At 60.5% G+C, this 25,509-nt stretch overlaps 2 protein-coding genes across 2 annotated transcripts; both read right to left on the minus strand.

The window, feature by feature from the left end:
- Positions 1-380: 380 nt before the first annotated feature.
- E2F1 (E2F transcription factor 1) lies at positions 381-9,867 on the minus strand. Its single transcript, XM_029080155.2, has 7 exons — positions 9,715-9,867; positions 4,938-5,028; positions 3,163-3,382; positions 2,831-2,989; positions 1,892-2,006; positions 1,280-1,466; positions 381-710 (listed from the first exon to the last, which is right to left on the minus strand). The coding sequence occupies exons 1-7, from the start codon at positions 9,865-9,867 to the stop codon at positions 454-456; spliced, it is 1,182 nt and encodes a 393-aa protein (XP_028935988.1). The 3' UTR covers positions 381-453.
- A 2,108-nt stretch (positions 9,868-11,975) lies between these two features.
- Positions 11,976-22,296, minus strand: PXMP4 (peroxisomal membrane protein 4). The gene is made up of 4 exons (XM_029080000.1): positions 22,169-22,296; positions 16,936-16,998; positions 15,529-15,727; positions 11,976-14,099 (listed from the first exon to the last, which is right to left on the minus strand). Exons 1-4 carry the CDS (start codon positions 22,279-22,281, stop codon positions 13,830-13,832), a joined length of 645 nt encoding a protein of 214 aa, XP_028935833.1. The 5' UTR covers positions 22,282-22,296; the 3' UTR covers positions 11,976-13,829.
- Positions 22,297-25,509: the final 3,213 nt, after the last annotated feature.

Here is a 25,509-nt window from a genome sequence, read left to right on the forward strand (position 1 = left end):
ACGATGCTCCCGCCCACACATACACACGCACGCACGCACCCACCCACACACTCCATTAAAGCTTTGCAACGAGAAACCTTAAGATGGAAGTGCACTATCTATGCAGTTAGGAGCCCAATTCTGTCCCGGACCAGACGGACAAAAGGCGGGGGGGGGGAGGGAAATAAATTAAGCGACTTCTGTCAGCGGGGGCGTCGTCCCGTCCCCGTCCCCGTCCCCCCCCCCCCCCCCGCTGAGCCCTGGGGTCCCAGATCGCTTCTGTGGGGGTTGGGGGAGGTGGGAAGGACACCCTGAAAAAAGCCCGGCTCTTCCTACCCAAACCGGCCCGGGGAGCCGGCCCGCCCGCCCCGCGCTCTCTGTGCCCCTTCGGCCCCCCTGCCCACCCTGAAGCGGGACGACCCGCGCCTCCCCGGGCGGCCCCCGCCCCGAGGCCCGGCGGGCCGCCGGAGCCCGTCAGAAATCCAAGTGGGTGAAATCCCCGAAGTCACAGTCAAAGAGTTCTCGGACGCCCTCCCCGTCCTCCAGGCCGAAGTGGTAGTCCGGGGCCTGGGGCGGGGACAGGCTGATGAACTCGTCGGGCAGGAGGCTGGAGAAGTCTTCCCGCGCCTGCTCCAGGAGGCCATCCACAGACACCAGCGGGGACAGGGCCTCCTCCTCCCCCACTTCGGATGGCAGGGGCGTGGCGGGGCTCCGCTCGGACAGGAAGGGCTCTGGGGGCACAGAGAGGGAGGGGTCGGACGGAAAGCCCCAAGAGGGAGAGGGCAGGGCGAGGCTGGGGGCTGAGAGGCAGCGTCACCTAATGGACAGAGCATGGGGCCGGCCACCAGATCTATCGCTGACCTGCGGCAAATCCTTTGACCTCTCCGGGCCCCCCTCTCCACCTCTGGCAAATGAGGATAAAGCACCCGCTCGCCCTCCCTCTTGATCCGAGCCCCGGGTCTAACCTGATTATCCTGTTTCTACCCCGGCCCTGGGCGGAGCGTTCAGCCCACGGGGAGCGTTCAGTCCATCCCGTAATTACCGTAGTCGGGATGCCCGCCTCCCACCGTAACCGTCGCCGTCAGGACTCTCCGACAGCCGGCCTGCGGAGCTCGGCCCCCGCTCCCCCGTGAGGGCCTGCCCGTGGAGGGACCCGGGCCCTGGAGGGAACCGCTTTGGGGTGGAGTTGGGGGGTGCGTGAGGAAGGAGGGGGCGGGCTGTAGCAGGGTCACGGCGTCAGCAAGAGAACAGGTGACCAGTGGCCTCCGGGAACCACCCGCCCGCCGCGGGCACCCCGCACCTTGGTCGCCGGTCAGCATCGGCGGGCCCGCCTCCCGTGGGGGCGTCAGGAGCCCCGCGGCCGCGGGGGCCTCGTCGGGAGCGGCTCTGAAGGGGCTCTTCACCGGGCTGCAGACCCCCGAGCTGTCCTCTGGACACAGGAACACGTCAATGGGTCCCCTGGTGCTCTTCAGGGAGATCTGCATGGCCTGCGGGGGGGTGGGAGGCGGCGGGCAGCTGCAGGGGTGCCCGGCAGCGCCCCGTCCGGGACCGCGGGGCCGAGAAGAAGAACCAACCCTCCGTGTTCCATCCCCGGGGGCGGCCGGGGCCGAGAAGGGGACAGGGTGGACCGGCCTCCCCTTCCCACGGGTCCGGGCTAGGAAACAGATTTGCCCCCGCAGGGGACACGGCAACCCGTGACGACAATGGCTAGGGGATCCCCGGAAAGACCCCCGAGACCAGACACCGCCCCTCCCCGCTGGGGCCGAGCCTCCCGGCGTACAAGCGTCTCCCTGGCCCGGCCGGCTGAGGGCGAGATGACCGGGACTCGGCGCCGGCTCGTCTCCCGGGGCCCCCGGCCCCGCGGTGGGTGGGGTGCCCCCGCCCCCACCCCCAGCGCCCCACAGGCAGTCACCTCGGCGGGATCCGCCACCTGCAGCTGGGTCTCCAGAGGAGCCTTGATGACCATCACCATCTGCTCCGCGGGGTCGGCCACGCTGCGCAGGTCCTGGCAGGTCACGTAGGCCAAGGTGCGGGCGGGGTCAAGGATCACGCCCCGGGGGCAGAGGGCCGAAGGCTTCTCTCTCCTCCTCCTCCCACCACCCCCCTCCCCCGGCACCTCCGTCGGTCCCTCCCCGCTCCTGAGGTTAGCAATCCCCCCCGGCCCGAAGCGCGTCAACCCGACGGCCCTCGGGCCAGGCGGGTGCCGAGACGGATGGCCCAACCCGTCTGCTGCCCGTCTCCCGAGCGGACGGCAAGCTCCTCGCGGGACGGGCTCGTGTCTCCTGCCTCCCGAGCACTTAGTAAAGGGTTCAGCCCACATTAAACGCCCCAGAGGCACCACCGATCCTCCCCCCTCCGCTCTCTGATGGATGTCAACGGGGCGAGGGTGCTGCCCACCCTGAAGAGGTCTGCCAGAGGCGGAGGGGGATCGGAACCCTGAGCTTAGACCCCAAACCTAGGTCACCGGCCCAGGCCGGGAGCATCCCGAGCGAAGGTTTCAAGAGAGAGCATTCGGAGAAGCAGCGTGGTCTGGTGGGCAGAGCCTGGGCATCAGGGACACCCGGGTCCCGATCCTGGCTCTGCCACTTATTTGCTGGGTGACCTTCGCTTCTCCGGGCCTCACCTCCCTCGCCTGTAAAATGGGGATAAAGACCGCGAGCCCCACGAGGGACAAGGACTGTGGCTTCTATCTATTCCAGCGTTCAGTGGAGTGCCTGGCACATAGTAAGTGGTTAACGACTATCATTGAAAAAAAAAAAAAAGGCGACACCCTGCACGCTCCCCTCCCCATACCCCTGGGTTGCTTGCTCTTTCGGTCCCCTTCTCTCCTCTCTGTGCCCAAGGAGGATATTTTTGATTGTCAGCATCTTCGGTGAGCAGCTTGAGCTGCACGGTGCACATCTGGATCAGGTCATCCAGCTGCTGCTCGGCCTCCTCGAGGTTCCGTAAGTCCCTGGACAGATCCTGGTACTCGCTGGGGCTGGGGCTGACCGACACGGACTGCTTCCCCCTGCAGAGAGAGGCCGGGGGGAGAGGTTGGGCCGCCCTGCTCCTGGCCAGACTACGATAGCGCTCGCCCACCCCGCTTCAGTCCCGTGCTTCCGCCAGTCCCCGCCACCTGAAGAACAGGCCCCGCGTGCGGCGGCCTGTGGTCCCTCTGGAAGGGGAATCCCTGCTACCTACAGCCACTGGATGTGGTTCTTGGACTTCTTGGTGATGAGGTGGACGCCCTCCAGGACATTGGTGATGTCGTAGATGCGCCTCTTCTGCACCTTGAGGATGTCGGCCGCCCAGTTGAGGTCCACCACCCCATCGGGGGACCGGCTCAGCAGCTCCAGGAAGCGCTTGGTGGTCAGGTTCAGCGACGTCTCATAGCGAGACTTCTCCCCGGGGGACTTGGCACCTGTGGGCCGGGGGCCAACGGCGGTTAGGGTTCCAGTCGGGTGGCCCGAGTCGGCCCCGGAGGGCACTCGCCCGCCGGGGAAGTTGGGACCGACAGATGCCCCCTGGGACTGGGCGCGGGATTCCCCTGAGCCCCCTCCCGATGCGGGGCCCCGGGGCTGGGCCGGGCACAGGCCCGTGCGGGCGAGCGTAGGGGTGGCAGGAGGCTGGTTCCGGGCGCTGGGGGTCCAAGGCCAGTCCAGCTCCGTTTGAGGAGGGGGGCCTTCGTCCCCGCCCTCTCAGAGAGACGGCGGCTCCTCTGCCCGCTCCGACACGTCTCCCTCACCAGACGACACGGGGATGTCGGCGGGAGACAGGAAGGACCTGCCGGGCCGGTGCGGGGCCCCCGCCCCCGGCCAATGGCACCAACCGCAACGCTTCCTTCCCGGCCCGCCCGGCTCCTGCCCGACGCGGCCCCCTCACCGGCCCCACCCCCGGGGCCCGACGGGCTCTGGGGTCTCCTCCCGGCCGCCAGGGTGGGCTCCGTCTCGGCCCGGACCCTCGCGACTGCTGGGGTGTGGGGAGGGAAGAGGCCCTCCCCCGACCTGCCGGGCCTGTGCCAGACGCAGCTGTCAGGGTTCAACGGCCCGGGGCCGGGGGGCGTCGGAGCGGATCCGGCCTCGGAGGCGGGAAACCCAGTGAGAGCCAGAGCCAGGCGTCTGCTCGGGGGAAGACCTTCCCGGCTGGGGCGTTGCATCCCGGGGAGGGAGGGGTCGCCCCAGGCCTCCAGGAAAGGGGCAATAAATTCGGCTGAGTGACCGATTGGGGAGATAACGAACAGCCACCTGCTCCGTCCTCTCATCCTTCCTCCCGCGCCCGCTGTCTGTCCCACCCGACTCGCTCCTGCCCGTCTCCTCCGTTAGACTGCCAGCCCCCTTCCGGCAGGGACCGGATCGATCGATCGGTGACGCTCATCGAGCCCTGACTGTGTGCAGAGCCCCGTACTAAGCGTTTGAGACAGCGTTTTTTTTCAGGTTACTGTCTGTCTCCCCGTCTGGATTGTATTCTCGCCGTGGTGGGGGAATGCTTGTTTGTTATACTGTACTCTCTCAAGGGCTCAATACAGTGCTTGGCAATAAATGCTCGGTACCATTTATTGGGTAAGCGCTCAATAAATACGATTGGACGGATGAACGAATGTACAATACAACAGTGTTGGTAGAAACGTCCCCTGCCCACAGGGAGCTTCCGGTCTAGAGCGGGAGACAGACGTTCATATAAATAAATTACGGATACGTGCGTAAGTGCCGCGGGGCAAGCGTCGAATGCTCGAAGGGTACGGATGGACTGCTTCTGTTGCATTCTTCCAAGCTCTCCATACGGTGCTTTATTCCGTGAATTCCCAACGAATGACTGAGTCCCCACCCGGCGGAGGCCCCGGGGCGGGACAGAGGAGCAGAGCGGCCCCCCCCCCCCCCCCCCCCCCCCCCCCCCCCCCCCCCCGTCCATTCCCCGGGACCCTGGGGGGAGAGGGCCAGAGGGTCAAGGAGGGTGAGGGCTGGCCGGCGGGGCTGTACCTTTGCCGGTCTGCTTAGCTCGCCCTCGGGCCGGCTGGCCGGCCTCCGTGAGGTACTGGTGATCCCTTTCCAGATCCAGCTTCCTCTTCACCTGTGGCGGGGAGAAGAAGGGTCCCCTGTGAGAGGGGAGACAGAGCGGCCCCTCCGGGCCCCGCTCCCCGGGCCGTGGGGGGGGGGTGGCCGGGCCCTCGGAGAGGGGACGAGGCTCCGGCCGGACTCGGGGCGGGGCCGGGAGCCCGGGGGATCCGATTCGGTCGTCTGGTTGCACCGTGCCTCGGTTTCCCAGCCTCTGCCACGGGCCAGGAGCGGGCCCGGGGCTGGGGGGGGGTGGCGCGACTGACCCTGTCCCACCCACTCCTGAAGCGGTCCTTGGACTACGGGGTTTGGAGGACCCTTCCCCGCTACTTCCAGGCTCCGGGTACCCCGCGTGAGGCTGGAGGGCGGGGGGGGGGGGGGGGGGGGTCTCGTGTCTCACCCAACCCCTCTGTCTCGCTCCTCCCGGAAGGCAGAGGTCGGGGGGAATTGAGCCAACCAGGAGGAAGGGGAAGCACGGACAGGAAGAGACGGGCCGAGAAGATGAAGACCTGGGCGGGGAAAAGAAAGGAGGCCAAGCGGGGCTGTGACCCAAAGTGAAGGGGGTAGTCGGAGAGAATTCTGAATTACTGTTTACTAACCCTCTCGGCACCAGGGTGAAGCTTGAAGATGGCAAGAGTGAAAACGTTTCTTCACCCAGCGGGTGGAAAAGTCCACGGAACTCCCCACCCCGGGAGGCGGTGCGGCAGCAAAGAGCGGGAGGGGAAGCAACATGGCTTTAGTGGATGGAACACGGGCCTGGGTTCTAATCCCGGCTCCACCACGGGTCTCTCGTGGGTCCTTGGGCAAGTCACTTCTCTGTACCTCAGTTTCCTCATCTGTAAAATGGGATGAAGAGCGTGAGCCCCACGTGGGGCAGGGAGCGTGTCCAACCCCATTCGCTCGTATCTACCCCGGTGCGTAGAACAGCGCTCGGCAGAGAGTGAGTGCTTAACGAGTACCGTAATTATTATTAAGAGGAGCTCGGATCCGTGCACATCTGCCCTGGATCACCGGGGCCGGGGGGGCGGGGGGAGTCAGAGACAGAGAGGGGAGAGCCAGGGGGTGTTGGAGAATCCTTGCCGGGTCGCTGGGAGTCGGGCGATGCGTGCCCGGCTCTGAGGTGGGCAGACCGTCAGCCAGGCAGTTGTATCTACTGAGCGCTTACCGGGCACAGGCCACCGTACTCAGCGCTCGGGCGAGTCCAACACAGCCATACGACAGCCCCGGTCCCACTGGACGGTCGACCGCCGGGGGGTCGGGGATGGGCTTCCCCAGCGGCCCGGCCAGAGGGACAACCCCCAGGGCCACACGAGAGGCCTGCGTTCACGGCAGATCTCGGCCCTTCACGGCTCGGGCTCCGGCCCTCCGGCCCTCCGGAGCGGCGTTTGGCGCCGGCTCGCGCCGACCTCCCGGCCGTGGAAGACGGAGGCCGGATCGATCGGGTTAGGGAGGGGACCGCTGGACTCCCGGCCGGGAAATCAAAGAGGGGCTTCGGGCTGGGAGCCCCCGGGGAGCCCCCTGGGGTGGGCGGGACCCGGAACGCCCCCCCCCCCGCCCCGGCGTCTCCGGGAGAGAGGAGCCGTCCCATCCCCAACCCGACGCCTGACGACCGATCCCAGGCCGGCCCTGACCGAAGATGGGGACGGGACACTCTCGGGACGATATATCGACCGGAGATGCGTCTCGTGGGGGGTAACGCCCGCTCACGAGGGCGGCTTCCGCCCCCACGCCGAGCTCCACAGAGAGAGGGAGAGAGGACGGCGGCTCCGGGGCGGTGGCGGTCGCCCTCCCCCGATGGCCCACGTCCCGGGCCCCGTGAGAACGGCAAGTCGACCCCTGGCCGGGCTCCCCCGGGGGCGTCGCGCCCGCCCGGCCGCGGGCTCCTCCGCTCTGCCCTCGCGGCCCCTCGGAGGGAACGCTTCCGTTCGCTCAAGGAGAAGAGAAAAGCAAAAGCGGCTGGGCGCTCAGCAGCCAAGGGGAACCGCCGAGGAGCCTCGTCTGCGGGGAGGAGGGGGGTGGAGGTGGGGAGGGAGGCCTCTTACCCGGGACAGTCGTGGGTGACACTTGCCTGCCCACAGGTGAGTTTAAAAACTCACAGGAGCCCAGCACCGGCTCTCGGGCGCTGGCTGGGTTTCTGCTGGGCCTGGGGCCTACTGATTCTATTTATCGCTACTGTTTCCGTCCGTCCGTCTCCCCCGATTCGATCGTGAGCCCGTCAATGGGCAGGGACTGTCTCTGTTGCCGATTTGTCCATTCCAAGCGCTCAGCGCAGTGCTCTGCGCGTAGTAAGCGCTCAATCAATACTGTTGAACGAATGAATACGGGGGGCTCCCCGCGGCCAACTCACCCCATCTCACCCTCGCTCTACGGAGGCCAGAACTCCTTCCGAGCTCTACCCCGGCCTGCCCTGTCACCTGCGGCCGGTCGTTTGACTTTTCCAGACCCGCCTCCTCCTCTGGAAAATGTAAATGTCGAATGGACGTGAGATTCCCCGCTCTCCCTCCCTGAGCTGGGGCTGCCCCTTTTTAACCCATCATACCTCCCCCCGGGGCCTGGCTCGCAGGAAGCACCCGATCGATACCCGAATCAATCGGTTAGGCCCGGTGACGGGGTCTCCGGGACCTCCCGGACCATCTCCGTTCCATCGACCCCGCCGCTCACGGGGACGGCAGGGGTCTGCGAGGCCTAGAGGAGAGGACCCGGGCTTAGAGACTCCCAAGACCCGGGTTCGAACGCTCCCTCAGCCCCTTGCCGGCCGTACAACTCCAGGCAAGTCACCCAACGCCTCCGTGCCCTCCATCTGTAAACCTGGGATTCCTTCATTCCATCGTATTTATTGAGCGCTTTCCGTGTGCGCTGTACTAAGCGCTCGGAGCGTACAGTTCGGCAGCAGGTAGAGACCATCCCTGCCCAACCGGGGCTCACGGTCCCAACGCCCGTCCTCCCTTCCGCTTACGTTGCGAACCTTCCCCGGCCCTTAGCAAACAATAAGTATTTATCAAATACCACTATCGTCACCGCGGTGATTAACGACGGTAATAATATTAAGAAGGACAACAAGACCTCCAGACCTCCACCCTCCATGGCATTCCCGGCTCCGGGGAGAGGGAGATGGGGACAGGGACCCCCGGACTGAAGAGAAGCAGCACGGGCTCAGTGGAAAGAGCCCGGGCAGGGGAGTCGGAGCTCATGGGTTCGAATCCCGGCTCCGCCGCTCGTCAGCTGCGTGACCTTGGGCAAGTCACTTCACTTCCCCTGTGCCTCGGTGACCTCATCTGCAAAATGGGGATGAAGAGTGTGAGCCCCCCCGTGGGGCAACCTGATCGCCCCAGCGCTTAGACTAGTGCTCTGCACATAGTAAGCGCTTTAACAGATGCCAACATCCCGGCCCGGCCACTTGTCAGCTGTGTGACTCTGGGCGAGTCCCTTCACTTCTCGGTGCCTCGGTTCCCTCATCTGTAAAATGGGGATGAAGACCGCGAGCCCCACGTGGGCCAACCTGATCGGCCTGCGTCTACCTCGGCACACAGTAGGCGCTCAACAAATACCAACGTTATCATCAGCCGGTTCCAGAGTTGCCCCGGCCCATTCCGGGGTCCGGAACCCTCTCGGCGGTGGGGGGCATCCTTTGCAGAGCGGCCCGGGCAGACGACGGGGATGGAGCCGGCGCGAGGACGGGGGCCCTGGGAGCCCCTCGCCCTCTCTGGGTCGGGGAGCCGGGGGTCGCCAACCAAGCTCACCCATCGTCGGGGGCACCTGCGGGAGGGGCACCGCAGGACAGGAAAGGGATCCGGGCCCTCGGCGCCCGTCTCTCAACCGCGGGACCCCCCCCCCAGCTCCCTGCAAGGGAGGGGGCACCACCCTCGGAAGGCAGGTGGTCCCGAGCACGGCGGTGGCCCCGGCAGCGCGTCTCCGCGGAAAGAGCCGGGGCTCGGGAGCCCGAGGTCCTGGGTTCGAATCCCGCCTCTGCCAGCCGCGGGACCGGGGGCAAGTCCCTCGACTTCTCTGGGCCTCCTCTGGCCAATGGGGACGCAGGCTGTGCGCCTCGGGTGGGGCGACCTGGTGACCCTGGATCTCCCCGGGCGCTTAGGACAGCGCTCTGCACATCGGAAGCGTTGAACACCTACCAACGCGGGTAGGATCGTGAGCGGCGCCTCGGAAAGAGGGCGGGCTCGGGAGCCCGAGGTCCTGGGTTCGAATCCCGCCTCTGCCAGCCGCGGGACTGGGGGGCTAGTCCCTCGGCTGCTCTGGGCCTCCTCTGGCCCATGGGGGTGAAGCCCGGGAAGGCTCCCGGGGGTGCACCTGATGACCCCCGGCGCTTCGAACAGTGCCCCGCGCCGCTGAGCGCCTAACCCACATCCGAATTATTCTTAGCGGCGCGGCTCCTCGGAGAGAGCTCGGGCTTGGGAGCCCGAGGTCATGGGTTCGAATCCCGACTCTCCCCTTGTGAGCCGCGCGACCGGGGGGGGGGGGGGGCGCGTCGCTTCTCTGGGCCTCGGTTCCCTCCTCCGTCAAAAGGGGCTGCAGACCGGCCGGCCGACGGCCCTTCCCCCCCACCCCCCCAGCGCGGCGCGCCCCGCGGGCGCTGACGCCCTACCGACGTGAGGATGAGCGGCGGCGGCGCGGGTCACGGGTGCGAATCCGGCGCCGCTCCCCGGCGCTTAGGGCCCGGGCGGCTCGGGGGGCCGCTCGGGGCGCTTACCGGCGGGCGTCCCCGGGGCGTCCTGTGCGGCGCGGGCCCCGGGGGCGTGGCGAAGAGCAGCGGGTCGGCGGGGGCGGGGGCGGGGGGGTCGGGCTGGGTGGCGATGATGACGATGCGCTGGTCCAGCAGGTGCAGCGGGCCGGGCAGGGCCATGGCGCCCGCCGCCCCGCGCGCCCATCCGCGCGCCCTGCCTCCCGCCCGCCCTGCCTCGCGCCCGCCGCCCGACCTCCCCTTTTAGGCGCCAAATCCTTTTTGCCGCGAAAGGAGCACGAGCCGCCGAGCGCCGCGCTCATTGGCCCGACGCCCCGCGCCCGACGGCCGAGCCCCGCGCGCCCATTGGCCGCCGGCGCCGGGGGGGCGGGCCCGCCCCGAGGCGGGGGCCAATGGGCGGGCGGCCCGCGCGCAGGCGCCGCCCGCGGAGCCGGCGCCCTCCTCCGCCCCCTCCCCCCTCCGCCGGAAGCCGCCCCTCCGGGGAGGCCCCAGTCCTGGGTTCGAATGCCGCCCCCTCCCCGGCTCGGCCCCCGCGGGCCCCGCCCTTGTCTGGGCCTCAGTCCCCTCCTCTGTCAGATGGGGATGGGGACGGTCGGCTTCCATGCTTCACAGAGAAGCAGCCCGGCTCGGTGGCAAGAGCCCGGGCTTGGGAGTCAGAGGTCATGGGTTCGAATCCCGGATCGGCCACTTGTCGGTTGCGTGACCGTGGGCGAGTCACTTCACTTCTCGGTGCCTCCGTGACCTCAGCTGGAAAATGGGGATGAAGACCGGGAGCCCCACGTGGGACCACCTGATTCCCCTGGGCCTCCCCCAGCGCTTAGAACGGTGCTCGGCCCACAGGAAGCGCTTAACACACACCGACATTATGATTATGATCATTCCATGCCCCCACAGCGCTCAGAACGGTGCTTGACACATCGTAAGCGCTTAACGGATGCCATCGTCATTTACTATTTTTCCCCCCATCCCGGCCGAGAACCCCCACTTAGGTCCCAGAGGACTTCACCCCCATCATTATAATAATGTTGGTGTTTGTTTAGCGCTCACTACGTGCAGAGCGCTGTTCTAAGCGCTGGGGGACACACGAGGCCCTCGGGTTGTCCCACTTGAGGCTCCCACTTCGTCCCGGAGAAGCGACTCGCCCAGTCCCACCGCTGCCCAGTGGCGGAGGCAGGATTCGAACCCGTGACCTCTGACTCCGAAGCCCAGGCTCTGCCCGCTGGGCCACGCTGCTTCACCTCCATCATCCACCTGCGTGTAGGGGGGCGGGGGGCCCCTTCACCTCAAAACCCGTCAGAGGTCCTGGGTTCTAATCCCCGCTCCGCCCCTTACCAGCTGGGTGACTTTGGGCAAGTCGCTTCACTCCGCAGGGCCTCAGTGGCCTCATCTGTCAAATGGGGATTAAAACCGTGAGCCCCACGTGGGACGACTTGACGACCTTGTTTCCCTCTAGCGCTTAGAACAGTCTTTTGCACATAGTAAGCACTTAACAAATACCATCATTATCATTTCCCCCACCCGGCTGAGAACCACCCCCCTAGGTCCCCGAGGATTTTACCTCCATCACCCACCTCAGTCTACGGGACCCCCTTCACCTCAAAACCCGACACAGGTCCTGGGTTCTAATCCTCCCTCCGCCACTTGCCCGCCGGGTGACTGTCCAAGTCGCTTCAACTTCTCTGGGCCTCAGTTCCCCCATCTGTCAAAGGGGGATTAAAACTGCGAGCCCCACCTGGGACGACCTGATCGTCTTCAACCCTCCCCCCACCGGCGCTTAGACAGTGCTTTGCACATAGTAAACGCTTAAGTACCACCATTATTATTATTATTATTATAACTCCTTCTAGACCGTGAGCCCTACATGGGACCACCCGATCACCTTGTCTCCACCCCAGCGCTTAAAACAGTGCTTTGCACAAAGTAAGCATTTAAATACCACCATTATTAGGACGCTTTCTATACTGGGAGTGGGGCCGGGATTGTCTCTGTTGCCCAGTAGCGCTTACAAAGCGTGTAGCACACAGTAAACCTTCAATAAATACGATTGCATGAATGAAAACCCACCTTCAGCCTACGGGACCCCTTCAGTCTAACTTCCTCCTTAGCCTAAGAAAGCCTTTTATGACCCCCTCCTCAACCCAATGCCCCTGGGACCTCTTCACCCCAGCACTCACCCTCCCCTCGGCCCAAGCTTTCCCTCAGGTTCTGAGGGTTTAAAACTTATCACCCCTTTCCAACCTGGAGATTTTCCCAGCCTAGAGAATCCATCAGTCGATAAATCAGTGGTATTTACTGAGCACTCAGAGTGTAAAACCCTGTGCTGAGTGGCTGGGAGAGTACAACAGAAGCAAGACACACAGCCCGCCCTCAGACTTCACAATCTTGAAAAGGGAGACAGACATAAACCATTTACAAGCAGGGAAGGTGTGAAATAGTTGAAACTTATCATGATGAAATGGCAGAATAAATGAATATTCAAACGAAAATCCCCATTATATACTGAGGATAAGTACTAGGATTAAATGAAGTGCTAAGGGGTGGTAGATTGATGAGATGAGAGTGCCCTGAATTATTCGAGAAAGGCTTCCTGCAGGAGGTGGAATTTCAGGAGGGCTGGGAAGACGGGCAGAGACTGAGCTGTGGTCGGGCAGACTGGAGGTGGGAGGCCGCTTTGGGCCGGGGATTGGTGAAAACGAGGGGAGGCAAGCGAGAATCAGGCACGGTACACCGTCAGAAGGTGAGCTGCTAGAAAAATGGCAAAAATAGCGTTAGAACCAGGGGCTCGAGGGGACTGTAGGGGCTAGTGGGTAGCTGGTTTGATTTTTTTCTGCTACCCGTTCCGCTATTAGACCTGGTGAGTTTGTTTTCTAACGACATTAAACCAATACCCAAACATCACAACTACACGATTAAATCTTCACCTCTGGGAGAGATGAGGTGTATGATGTTGGGGTGGGCGGCTGGGAAGCGAAGCCGCATCCCGCCTTGACGGAGGCATACGTGCCGGCCCGACCCCTCGGTACCCTCTTGGCAGTTGAGACCAAAAAGATACTCTGGGTATCAAGGGAGATAACCCTGGGCAGTTGCTCGGATAGTGTGGAACGACTTGCGAAGGAAACAGGGAGTCACAAAACTAGCAATCCCTTAGCCGGGTGCGGAGAGCCCTTCTCTTTTCCCCGGTGTTGACATGAGTTAATCCCCCTTTCTGGGGACAGGAGTCCCTTCAAGGGTCACCCTTTTCGCCCCGCTAGGGGTCCAGGGGAAGGAACCGGGAAACCCGGGTCCTCCTGTTGGCCGGGGAATCGAGGGAGGGCCTGTTAGGGCCGTGCTGGCAGCGGGGAAGGTTTCCTACCCAAGAATCACCCCGGGTGTTCCCCGGGGTAGAAGGGCCCAACGTGAATCCTGAGAAGTCACCGGCCGGTAGGTGCGGCCAAGACGTCTAGGCTCCGGCCCCACGAGAAGCCCCGCACGCGGCTCGGTTCTGTTTCTCCGGGGGTAGCCGAGGCAGGAAGCGGCGAGTGTCCCCTCCCGCTCTCCCGTCCCCACATCCCCGGGCTGTCAGAGCACAGGGAAGGGCCCAGGCGGTCGCTGAAGAGGCCTCACGCATTGACCCCTCTCTCCGGCACCAGAGGGACGGCGTCGAGGGGCCCGGCGGTCTTTTCCGCGGACGGGGGGGTCGGCCCGATGCGCGGAGGGCGCGTCCGCCCTCCTGCCCACCAGGCAAGCCCCCACGCCCCGCAACACCGCCCGAGGGAGCCGCTCGACTGCAGGGCAACCGGGGGGGCCAAGGAAACACGCTCCGGGGGCCCGAGACAACCGACGAGACGACGTCGGCTCGTGGCGAAGACGGGAGCGGGTCCGGACGAGGCACCGGCGGGGGGAGGTCCCGGCCGGGAGACGGTTGTCACCGGGGCTGCACGGCGTAGGCCGAGTCCCGGGGGGAGGGAGGGCCATTCACGGAGCAGCCCGTAACACCGACAAGAGGATGTGGTTATGCCATGTGAGTACCAAGAAACAAAACAAGCAAACTTTGCGGTCACCCTTTTTGGACAAGAATTTCCCGTGGTCCAGTTTTTCGGGTGGGGGTCTGGGCCGGGGGGGGACGAGGCCGAGGGGTGCAGCGTTTACTTCCCTGCGGGAGGGCTGCTCTTGTTATAGAGGAGGAAGTCGGATAGGTCGTGCCAGACGTTGCTGTCGTCGTACAGGTAGGTCATGGAGGACTGCAGGGACGGCTGGAGGGTGGTCCGGTGGTGCTCAAACAGCCACAGCACGAGCCCCCACACCACGGCCGCGAACAGGGGGAAGGGGTCGCGCTTGGGCTCCGGGATGTAGCCCTGGTCCACGGCCAGCCGGGACAACCCGAACAGGACGCGTGACAGGAGGTACATGTTTATCTGCCAAGAGGAGAAATAATAATAATAATAATGTTGGTATTTGTTAAGCGCTTACTATGTGCCGAGCACTGTTCTAAGCGCTGGGGTAGACATAGGGGAATCAGGTTGTCCCACGTGGGGCTCACAGTCTTCATCCCCATTTTACAGATGAGGGAACTGAGGCACAGAGAAGTTAAGTCACTTGCCCACAGTCACACAGCCGACAAGTGGCAGAGCTGGGATTCGAACTCATGAGCCCTGACTCCAAAGCCCGTGCTCTTTCCACTGAGCCACGCTGCTTCTCTAAAGAAGCAGAGAAAGCAGAGAGAGCCCTCAGAGAAGTCCACGCTGCCCGGGCCCACTCCCATTTCACTTGGGCACTTGCCGGGCGCCAACACCGTCCCAGATCCCGGGCTAAATACACACTCTCTGTGTCGCAATGGCTCACAGTCCGAGGGTGGGAGAGCTGGGGCGGGCGGGGGTCTTAGAGAAGCGGGCTGGCACAGGGGAAAGGGCCCGGGTGTGGGAGTCAGGGGTCATGGGTTCGAATCCCGGCTCCGCCACTGGTCAGCTGGGTGACTGTGGGGAAGTCACTTCACTGGGCCTCAGTTATTTCCTCTGTAAAATGGGGATTAAGACCGTGAGCCCCACGTGGGACAACCTGATCGCCTTCTATCCCCCCCCAGCGCTTAAAACAGTGCTTCGCACAGAGTAAGCGCTTAACAAATACCATCATCATCATGACTGTTATTATTATTCCCACCTTTCAGGTGCGGAAACTGAGGGCCGGACGCTCAAGGTCACAGAGTGGGCCGGGGGCACAACTAGAGAAGCAGAGGGGCCAGGTGGAAAGAGCACGGGCCTGGAAGTCGGGGGACCTGGGTTCGAAATCCCCACTGCCTGACCGCAGGGTAAGTCACTTCGCTCTTCTGAGCCTCCGTTTCCTCAACTGCAAAATGGGGAGTGAACATCCATTCTCCTTTCTACTTTGGCTGTGAGCCCCATGTGGTACAGGGACTTGTATCTCCAGAGAAGCAGCGTGGCCCAGTGGAGAGAGCACGGGCCCGGGAGTCAGAAGGACCTGGGTTCTAATCCCGGCTCCGCCAGCTGTCGGCCGTGTGACCTAGGGCGGATCGCCTCACTTCCCTGTGCCTCGGTTACCTCATCTGCAAAATGGGGATTAAGACTGCGAACCCCAGGTGGAACAGGGACTGCGTCCACTCTGATTTACGTGGATCCACCCCAGCGCTTAGGAGGGCCCCCGGCACTTAGCAAGCACTGGACAAATAACACCATTATTATGACTATTATAATTACCCCAGGGCTTTGAACGGGACGTGACGCACCCCACCCCTCCTGCCCGGCCCTCAGCTGGACTGGCCCGTCCGGAAGGCCGCTCCACGGCGGGGAGGGGTCCTTGCCTCGGCAGGTGAGACCACGGACCGCTCACCTGACTGTTGATATGGTTGTTGGCTCCAAACACCAGCCAGCCCCCGACGCAGGCTGCCAGGAAAGAGTGCATCTGGGACTCCTGCCCCTGCACCCGAGACTGCAAGGCGCACAGCCCCTTGTACGTGAACACGAAGCAGGCCAGGTTCCGGGAGTGTGTGTACGTGGCCTGAGCGATGGCCTTGAGCTTCTCACGCAGGCTGCGGAGAGAGGACACGCCGTGGGATCGGTTGTCCGGGATCGGCACCCAGAGCCCCGAACGAGTCGCCCCGCGGCCCGGTCTGTGGTGCGAATGCCGCCAGCTGGAGCCGGGAGCTCCAGCTCAGATTCTGGAGCTGCTGGCCTCGCCCCCGGCTGCCACCCGGAGCCACCGGCCTGGCACGCCGGGTTTCCGACATCCCCAGCCCCATCCTCCCTTTCCTGCTGCCATCCTAGGAGGCTGGGGGCAAACCGAGGCCCGTCAGCCGGACAGAGTGGCTCGCGAGGAAGGGTGTGCCTCCCCGGGACGGGGGCCGGTTTACGCTCCTGTCACCAAGCCCCTGCCAGGGCTGCTGGGCCCCACCTACTGCTAGCTAACCGTGGCCACCCGAGGGTGGCGCCTACCCTGCCGAGACTCACGCGGCGCGGTCCGGGAACAAATGCCCACAGCACGGCCAAGCGTGCCCATTCCGCCCCCATACGTCACCCGCCTACAGGTCACCCAGGCGTACCCACCCCACCTCCACAAAAACAGTTCCCCGACCCAGCCCCGTCCGCCATCTCGGACCGATACCTGCAGGTCCCCGTGAGTCGGGCCGGGCAGACGGTGGGTGCCCTTCGCACTCTGCCATCTAAGCGGCTTTCGGTTATCTGGGGGTGACCTATCCACCTGGCGGATTATCCTTTATAGATGCGGGTGCTCTCAAGAGCTCGGACCCTACACCTTCTCAACTTTTCCATTAGATTATAAGCTGCCTGAGGGAAGCCGCCTGGCCCAGAAGCCCCGGCAGAGGCCCCGCTTATCCTGAGGACTGACCCTTCACCCCGTCCCGAGGGCTCCCTAGGGTCTCCGGCTTTCACTGACTTGGGGTTGCCTTTCCCTGGGGCTCTACCCCTGGCGCCTTCCCAGCGGCGATCAGAGCTGCTCCTCGATAGAGGGGAAGCTCCCCGGCGGCAGGAATGGTTTCCTTCTTGGGGTGGTATTTCTCAAGCACGGCATCCACTGGGCACTCGATAAATTTCAACGTGCTAATTTGGACTGGGTTGGGCTGCTGGCACCACCTCGTCCCACCCTTGCTATTCTCCGTCACCGCTCACACCATCGGCGCTGTGCAGCCCCTTCCCTCCTGGACCCCGAGATACGGCCGCGGCCAGGCTACCGCGACCGCCCACCCGCCCTGTCACCAGGAGAGAGATGGGCCGCAGGTACCTTCCACTCTTGAAGAGGAACGTCATCACCAAGGCGTGAGGTGCTCTGATTTTGGCCCCGTAGCTGGGAGAAAAGAAAAAAAAAGACTTTTACGTTACTGAAAACACAAATAGCTTTTTCTAGAGCTGACCTCTGCCTGTGTCCGGAGAAAGAGGGCAGCCGAAGAGGTGAAGAACTCGTCGTGAGGGGGGGGCTTTGGAGTCAGAGATCACGGGTTCGAATCCCAGCTCTGCCACCTGTCAGCTGTGTGACTGTGGGCAAGTCACTTCACTTCTCTGTGCCTCAGTTACCTCATCTGTAAAATGGGGATGAAGACTGTGAGCCCCACATGGGACAACCTGATTCCCTTGTGTCTACCCCAGCGCTTAGAAAAGTGCTCTGCACATAGTAAGCGCTTAACAAATACCAACATTATTATTATCTTAATCGTGGCCGGGCTGCTCTGCACCTCGGCTGTTCACCTCTGACTTCACTGGACACTCACTTGGGCTTTCCACCTCCCTCTCGGAACAGAGATGGCAGGATTTCCCATCGAAAGAAAGTCCCGTATGGCAAGATCTCTCGCCTCTTGGTATGTCCAATAATGAAGAATACAACAGCCAGGGACACCGTGCACGAGCACGCCTACGCACGCCTGGGTGCGTTCACGCCGGCCAAGTGCAGACGGGACCGAGGGTCCCGGGCTGGCGGTCGGTGCCCCACGCGCACACCCAGGCGGATGGAGGAGAAAAATACCCGCATCACATCAATTAAATACGTGGTGACTCGAGAGAACATAGAGAACTGGTATAAAATGAGAGAGCCAAGATCTGGGGAACATTTGACCATAAGAGGGCATTTGGGAGACACCAAACTGGGGCCTCTCGTACCGCTGGCTCCCCAGTCCTCACCCATTCCAGACGGACCTCACACAGAGGCATTAGGGAGTGCCATTATGCCAAGTCTTCCTGGCAGATTTGCAATCCAGGTGGACTCTCAGATCCCGGTCCTTTCGTATCTGCTGACCTGGTCGTTGCATCGATTTTGCCCGGGGCCACCCGTGTCCCCGGCTGACTTTCAAGTCAGGCGGCAGGCGGGTCAGTACAGCGCAGGAGGGAGTACGGCCAGACGTCTCCTTAGTGGCTGAAGCTCCCGTCGCCTGATCTCCCAATTACAGACAAAGGTTCAGGACCACGAGCTCTCGCCTTCCGTCCACCTCGAGCCCTGGCCCTGCCTCTGCAGGGCGCGAAGGGGCGTTGACCAGGGAGGTACGAGGGACGGGTGGCACCTGGCAGCTCTCCCGGGGGTGATTAATAATAATAATAATGTTGGTATTTGTTAAGCGCTTACTATGTGCAGAGCACTGTTCTAAGCGCTGGGGTAGACATGGGGGAATCAGGTTGTCCCACGTGGGGCTCACAGTCTTCATCCCCATTTTACAGATGAGGTAACTGAGGCACAGAGAAGTGAAGTGACTTGCCCACAGTCACACAGCTGACAAGTGGCAGAGCTACTTCCGGACCGGATCTCTCTCCCTCTCTGCAATACTGCACGTCCTCCTGCCTTCGGTACATCTCCAGTCGGATTAAAGCGCAGGACTGGATCGGAGACTGACCTGAAGGACCTTGACCAACGGGGCAGAAAGGGCGGATCTTGAGGGGGGTATCTACCAGTCCACTCGACTGTCAGCTCCTTCAGGGCAGGGAGCGTGTCTATCAACTCAATTTTGGTGTACTCTCCCAAGCGCTCGGGCAGCACACGGGACGCTAAGCGCTCAGGAGATACCGTTTATCGGGTCTAGGGGTGCCTACTGATCCCTGCAAACATGATCAAAATCAAACATTATCCAACTTCAGCTTCACTGACTCTGTCCCCTCCTGGTTCTCCGCCCCGTCTCTCGAGACGCTCCTTCCCAATCTCTTTCAACGGCTCCTCTTCTGCCTCCTACCCCTGTGTGTGTGTCCCTCACATGGGTCCCCTTCTACTCTCCAATCTACCCCCACTCCTTTGGAGCACTCATTTGCTCCCCTGGCTTCAACTGCCAAATCGCCGCAGAGGATTCCCGAATCTCTATTTCCGGACCGGATCTCTCTCCCTCTCTGCAATACTGCACGTCCTCCTGCCTTCGGTACACCTCCAGTCGGATGTCCCATCATCGCCTCGAACTTAACGTGTCCGAAAGAGAACTCATCTCCCCACCCAAACCCGGTCCTTCCCACCACTGTAGACGGCCCCACCATCCTTCCTGTCTCACAGGCCCGGAACCTTGGCATCATCCTCTCCCTCGTTCAACCCCCACATTCGATCCGTCACAGAATCCTTCCGGTGGGACCTTCGCGGCTTCGCCGAAAACCGCCCTCTCCTCTTCATCCGAACTGCCATTAATCCAGGCATTTATCCTAATCCTCCTTCATTACTGGATCGGCCTCCTCACTGACCTCCCTGCCTCCTGTCTCTCGCCACTCCAGTCCAAATTTCACTTTGCTGCCGGGGGCCTTTTTCTACACTTTCGGGCCACATTTCCCCACTCCTCAAAAACCATCGGTGGTTGTCCATCCATTGAAGCAGCGTGGCTCAGTGGAAAGAGCACGGGCTTTGAAGTCAGAGGTCATGGGTTCGAATCCCGGCTCTGCCACTTGTCAGCTGTGTGACTGTGGGTAAGTCACTTCACTTCTCTGTGCCTCAGTTACCTCATCTGTAACATGGGGATTGAGACTGTGAGCCCCACGTGGTACAATCTGATTCCCCTGTGTCTACCCCAGCGCTCAGAACGGTGCTCGGCACATAGTAAGCGCTTAACAAATACCAACATTATTATTATTATTATTATCTCCACCTCAAACGGAAACTCCTAACCACTGTGCTTCAAAGCACTCAATAACATTGCCCCCCCCCCCCCCCCCCCCCCCCCGACCTCATCTCGCTACTCTCCCCGCTTCAAAGCCTTATTGAAGTCACATCTCCTTCAAGTGGCCCTCTTTTCCTTTTTTTCCACTCCCTTCTGCGTCACTCTGACTTGCTCCCTTTATTTTTCCCCCTTTCCCACAGGACTAATGTACAGATCCATAATTTATTTTTATTAACGTCCGTCTCCTCCTCCAGAACGTAAGCTCCCTGTGCACAGGAAATGTGCCTGTTACACTGTACTCTCCCAACCTCTTCGACCAGTGACCTGCACACAGTAAGCGCTCAATACACTAACTGATGGATTGCAAGAGCACGGATGCGTGCATGGATGTACACGTCTCAGTGCGGGTGCACGCACGGAGGTGCACCTACCTGGCAATGGGTTGCGCACACAAGCACTAGGTGCCAGGCACTAGGCTGGACCCTGGGACAGATGCAAGATAACGATTTTCTTACGGGGCTCCCTCCCAGTCTAAGTAGGAAGGAGAACAGGTATTGAAACCCCACTTTTCAGATGAGGCAACTGAGACCCTCCGCAGTGGAGTAACTTGCCCAAGGTCTGATTCTGGGGGTCAGAATTAGAACCGGGGTCCTTTGGCTCCCCAAACCGTGCAGTGAGGCTTCAACTCCACTCCCAGAAGAGCCGGTTCCCGGGTCAGTCGGTGAAAGGACGGGAAGCAGCGTGGCCTGATGGATAGAGCACGGGGCTGGGAGTCGGAAGGACCCGGGTTCTAATTCCGGCTCCGCCACCTGTGTGCTGTGGGACCTTGGCCAAGTCACTTCACTTTCCTGTCCCTCAGTTACCTCACTTGTAAAATGGGGAATGACATTGAGCCCCACGTGGGACGGGGTTGTGTCCAACCCCATTTGCTTGCATCCGCCCCAGCGCTGCGTACAGTGCCTGGCACACGCTCTCAATCGTATTCACTGAGGGCTTCCTCTGTGCAGACCACTGTACTAAGCGCTTGGGGAAGTACAGTACAGCAGGAAAGAGAGGTGATCCCTGCCCACCACTAGCTCATAGTAGGTACTTAATAGCACAATTATTAGCATCATCTACACAGCGCTGAGAAGCAGCAGGGCCTAGGGCCCACGGCCCGGGCCTGGGAGTCAGGAGGACCTGGGTTCCAATCCCGCCTCCTCCACCCGTCTGCTGTGGCACCTCGGCCAAGCCACTTCCCCGGGCCTCAGTTTCCTCATCTGTTAAACGGGGATGGACAGTCTGAGCCCCACAGTGGACGAGGGCTGGATCCAATCTCACTCGCTCGCCTCCACCGCAGCGCTTAGTAGAGTGCCTGGCGCAGAATAAACGCTTAATAAATAGGTCAGTTAATGAGTACTGTTATCATCCTCAACTCCCCCGGCGCTTAGAACCGGGCTTGGCAAGCGGCGCGGCTCGAGCGGCAAGAGCCCGGGCTTGGGAGTCAGAGGTGGTGGGTTCTAGTTCCGGCTCTCCCACTTGTCAGCTGGGTGACTTTGGGCAGGTCACTTCACTGGCCCTCAGTCCCCTCATCTGTCAAATGGGGATGAAGACTGGGGAGCCCCACGGGGAACAAAGTGATGACCTCGGATCCCCCCCCCGCCCCCGGCGCTTAGAACAGTGCTTGGCACAGCGTCGGCGCTTCGCAAATACCACCCTTATTCTTCTTCTCTGGGCCTCAGTTCCCTCCTCTGGAAAATGGGGATGAAGACGGGGAGCCCCACGTGGGACCCCCTGATGACCCTGGATTAGAGAAGCAGCGTGGCGCAGTGGAAAGAGCACGGGGTTTGGAGTCAGGGCTCATGAGTTCGAATCCCAGCTCTGCCACTTGTCAGCTGTGTGACTGTGGGCGAGTCACTTCACTTCTCTGGGCCTCAGTTCCCTCATCTGTAAAATGGGGATGAAGACCGTGAGCCCCACGTGGGACCACCTGATTCCCCTGTGTCTACCCCAGCGCTTAGAACGGTGCTCGGCACATAGGAAGCGCTTAACAAATACCAACATTATTATCTCCCCCAGCGCTTAGACCGGTGCTCGGCACCTAGTAAGCGCTGCACAAATACCAACATCATTATTGTCGTCTGGGCCTCGGTGACCTCCTCTGTCAAATGGGGATGAAAACGGGGAGCCCCACGTGGGACCACCTGGGCACCTTGGATCCCTCCCCCAGCGCTGAGAACAGTGCTTGGCACCGAGGGAGCGCGGACCAAGGGCCATCATTAATATTCATGAGGATTCCTGTATAGTGATTATTATTAAAAGACAAATATGATGATGATGATGATGATTATGGTGAGTGCAAAGCAGCCCCTCCCTCCCTGCCTCCCCTCCTTCTCTCTCCCCCGAGGTCGCTGGGACTCTGCTCACACCGCTCCGTTCCGGAAGCCTTTGAGCAGGGCGAGGGCGGCCTGGTAGCGGCGCTTGCGCAGCAGGACGTTGAGCGCGTAGAGCAGCGTCTCCAGCCTCCCGCGGCCCGCCATGGCCGCCCCGCACCGCCCCGGGGACCGCGCCGCCGGCCGGGACGGCTCCCTCGCCGCCCATTGGGCCCCGCGCCCGTCACTCGGGAGGCGCCGGCCAATGGGAGGCCGGGCTTCCGCGCGCCCGAGGGAGAGACGCCCTCTCATGGGTCGGCGGGCTGGTGGGGGCGGGGCCCGCGACCCCGGCTTCAGCCAATCGCGGCTGACGCCCGCAGACGTGACGTATCAGCAGTCACCAGGACGCGGAGGGGAGGGGGGGGAGGGGTGGGGGGGAGGGGAGGGCTGGAGCCACGCCTCTGCTCATTCATTCATCCGTCCATCCATTCATTCGTTCAATCATGCGTCTAACCATTCCTTCGTCCATTCATTCATTCATCCGTCCAACCATTCATTCGTCCAACCATTCATTCATCCGTCCAACCATTCATTCGTCCAACCATTCATCCGTCCATTCATTCATCCATCCGTCCAACCATTCATTCGTCCATTCATTCATCCATTCATTCATCCATCCATGGAGAAGCAGCGTGGCTCAGTGGAAAGAGCACGGGCTTTGGAGTCAGCTCTGCCACTTGTCGGCTGTGTGACTGTGGGCAAGTCACTTCACTTCTCTGCGCCTCAGTTCCCTCATCTGTAAAATGGGGATGAAGACTGTGAGCCCCACGGGGGACAACCTGATTCCCCTATGTCTACCCCAGTGCTTAGAACAGTGCTCGGCACATAGTAAGCGCTTAACAGATACCAACATTATTATCATTCATTCATATTGATTAAGCACTAACTGTATGCAAAGCACTCTACTAACAATATGGGAGAGTATAACATCTTCCCTGCTTTCCTTCATTCATATTTATTAAGCACTAACTGTATGCAAAGCACTCTACTAACAATATGGGAGAGTATAAAATCTTCCCTGCTTTCCTTCATTCATTCATATTTATTAAGTGCTAACTGTATGCTTTAAACTAACAACAGGAGAGAGTATAAAATCTTCCCTGCTCTCCTTCATTCATATTTATTAAGCTCTAACTGTATGTAAAGCACTATACTAACACCATGGGAGAGTATAAAATCTTGCCTGCTTTCGTTCATTCATTCATATTTATTAAGCGCTCACTGTACGCAAAACGCTATACTAACAACATGGGAGAGTACAAAATCTTCCCTGTTGTGTGACCCTGGGCAAGCCCCCTGACTTCTCTAGGCCTCACTTAACTCACAGAGAAGCAGCGTGGCTACAAAAGTAGAGTGGCTTAGTGGAAAGAGCCTGGGTTTGGGAGTCGGAGGTCATGGGTTCGAATCCCCACTCCGCCACTTATCAGCTGTATGACTTTGGGCGGGTCACTTAACTTCTCTGGGCCTCAGTCACCTCATCTGTAAAAATGGGGATTAAGACTGTGAGCCCCAGGTGGGACAATCTTATTACCTTCTATCTACCCCAGTGCTTAGGACTGTGCTTGGCACATAGGAACACGTAATGAAGACCATTATTATTATTGCAAAATAACAATTAACAGATTCCCCACCCACCATGAGATCACAGTGTGGCGCTTGTGGATCTTTGACCTGCTGCCAGGAGGGGAAGCTGGGGGGTGTCCAGTTTCCTTAAATTCTGAGTTTTGGAGGGGACTGAGACTCTCCTCTCGCCAAGGCGCCCTTTATGTTGCAATAGAGAACTGGAGAGAGGCCAGTGGGGTTTGGTGTGTCAACCAAATAACTACTCTGCACATTCATTTATTCAGTAGTAATTACTGAGTGTCTAGTAATAATAATAATTGTGATATCGGTTAAGCTCGTATTATGAGGCAAGCACTGTTCCAATCGCTTGGGTAGATACGAGCTAATCAGGTTGGACACAGCCTCTGTCCCACAGGGGGCTCACGCTCTTAATCCCCATTTTACAGATGAGGTAACCGAGGCACAGAGAGGTGAAATGACTTGGCCAAGGTCTCACAGCAGACACGTGGCAGAGCTGGGATTAGAATCCATGTCCCCTGATTCCCAGGCCCATGCCTACTGTTTGCGGAACACAGTACCGGTTATCCATGGGGTATTTGGGACATGTAATAAAAGCAGAATTATGGTCACTGATCAGTTGTCTACTATATGCGGAGCACTGTACCAAGCACTTGGGCGAGTGTAATAGTGGACAAGATCCCTGACTTCTGGGTCGTCTTCCAAGTTCTCGTTAGCTCTTCCCATTCATAATCCCCTCTCGCAGCCTGGACATTTGACTCCTCTAACGCCCATCTACTAACTGTACTTCCGTCTCATCCATCTCACCACCAACTCCTTGTCCATGTCCTCCTTTTATCCCGGAACCCTCTCAATCGATGTTATTAATTACTGCACAAGTCCTCCAAGAAGCCTTCCCTGACTAAATCTAATTTTCCCCTACCTATTCTCCACCCCCTCTGTGTGGCCTAAGCATTTCATATGGACTCCTTAAGGGCTTCGATCCTCATCTTGCTCCCAGGCTTGCAGCATTTATACCCATTTCTTTTATACAGATAACCCTTAACCTCTCTCTTCCACTTATTTCAAGCTCCTCGCGTCTACCAACTTGACTCTATCGGACTCTCCCGAGCAGTAAGGCCTCAAATAGTCTTTGATCGATTGAGGCCCAACCCTCAAATGCTTTTCCATCTAATGAGAGACACAGGCAGAGGCAAAAAGGAAAACATAAAGCACATTAAAGAATAAACCAAGAAGAATGCGTGCAAGTGCAAAGGGCAGTGGATGGGATGACCCCAGAGGGGAAGTGGGATTGTTTTGGGGAATGGATCTGCTTTTTGGAATGCCGGGTACGGACATCCCACATCTGCTGTGAGCAAGTGGGGCTGTGACGGGTATAATGGGATTGATCCTTTGGACTCCGAAGGCACGTGGAGGCCGATTCTAACTGCAGCTGCTCATGGATTAGCACATTTTCGTTGAACCTGTTCTGACAGTTGTTTCTCAAATACTGGCGTGGGCGAGGAGTACTGCCTTTATGTTACGGAGGTGATAATTGTGAAATTTATTAAGCACTTACATAGACAGAAAGAGATGGTATTTGTTAAGCGCTTACTATGTCAAGCACTGTTCTAAGTGGTGGGGTAGATATGAGGTAACCAGGTTGGAAACAGTCCCTGTCTCACATGAGGCTCGCAGTCTTAATCCCCGAATTACAGATGAGGTAACTGAGGCACAGAGAAGTGAAGCGACTTGCCTAAGGTCACTCAGAGGACA

Source organism: Ornithorhynchus anatinus, chromosome 15 (genome assembly GCF_004115215.2).
Source record: "Ornithorhynchus anatinus isolate Pmale09 chromosome 15, mOrnAna1.pri.v4, whole genome shotgun sequence".
NCBI classification, from domain to species: domain Eukaryota; kingdom Metazoa; phylum Chordata; class Mammalia; order Monotremata; family Ornithorhynchidae; genus Ornithorhynchus; species Ornithorhynchus anatinus.

Excerpts from the sequence above, each read along its gene's own strand:
- PXMP4 (XM_029080000.1), bottom strand. The coding sequence starts at position 22,281 with ATGGCGGGCCGCGGGAGGCTGGAGACGCTGCTCTACGCGCTCAACGTC. Across the intron at positions 16,999-22,168 it reads GGCTTCCGGAACGGAGCGGT|CTACGGGGCCAAAATCAGAG; the intron begins GTGAGCAGAGTC and ends CTTTTCTCCCAG. Across the intron at positions 14,100-15,528 it reads ACAACCATATCAACAGTCAG|ATAAACATGTACCTCCTGTC; the intron begins GTGAGCGGTCCG and ends TCCTCTTGGCAG.
- E2F1 (XM_029080155.2), bottom strand. The coding sequence starts at position 9,867 with ATGGCCCTGCCCGGCCCGCTGCACCTGCTGGACCAGCGCATCGTCATC. Across the intron at positions 5,029-9,714 it reads CGCCCCGGGGACGCCCGCCG|GTGAAGAGGAAGCTGGATCT; the intron begins GTAAGCGCCCCG and ends TCCCCGCCACAG. Across the intron at positions 2,990-3,162 it reads AAGAACCACATCCAGTGGCT|GGGGAAGCAGTCCGTGTCGG; the intron begins GTAGGTAGCAGG and ends CTCTCTCTGCAG.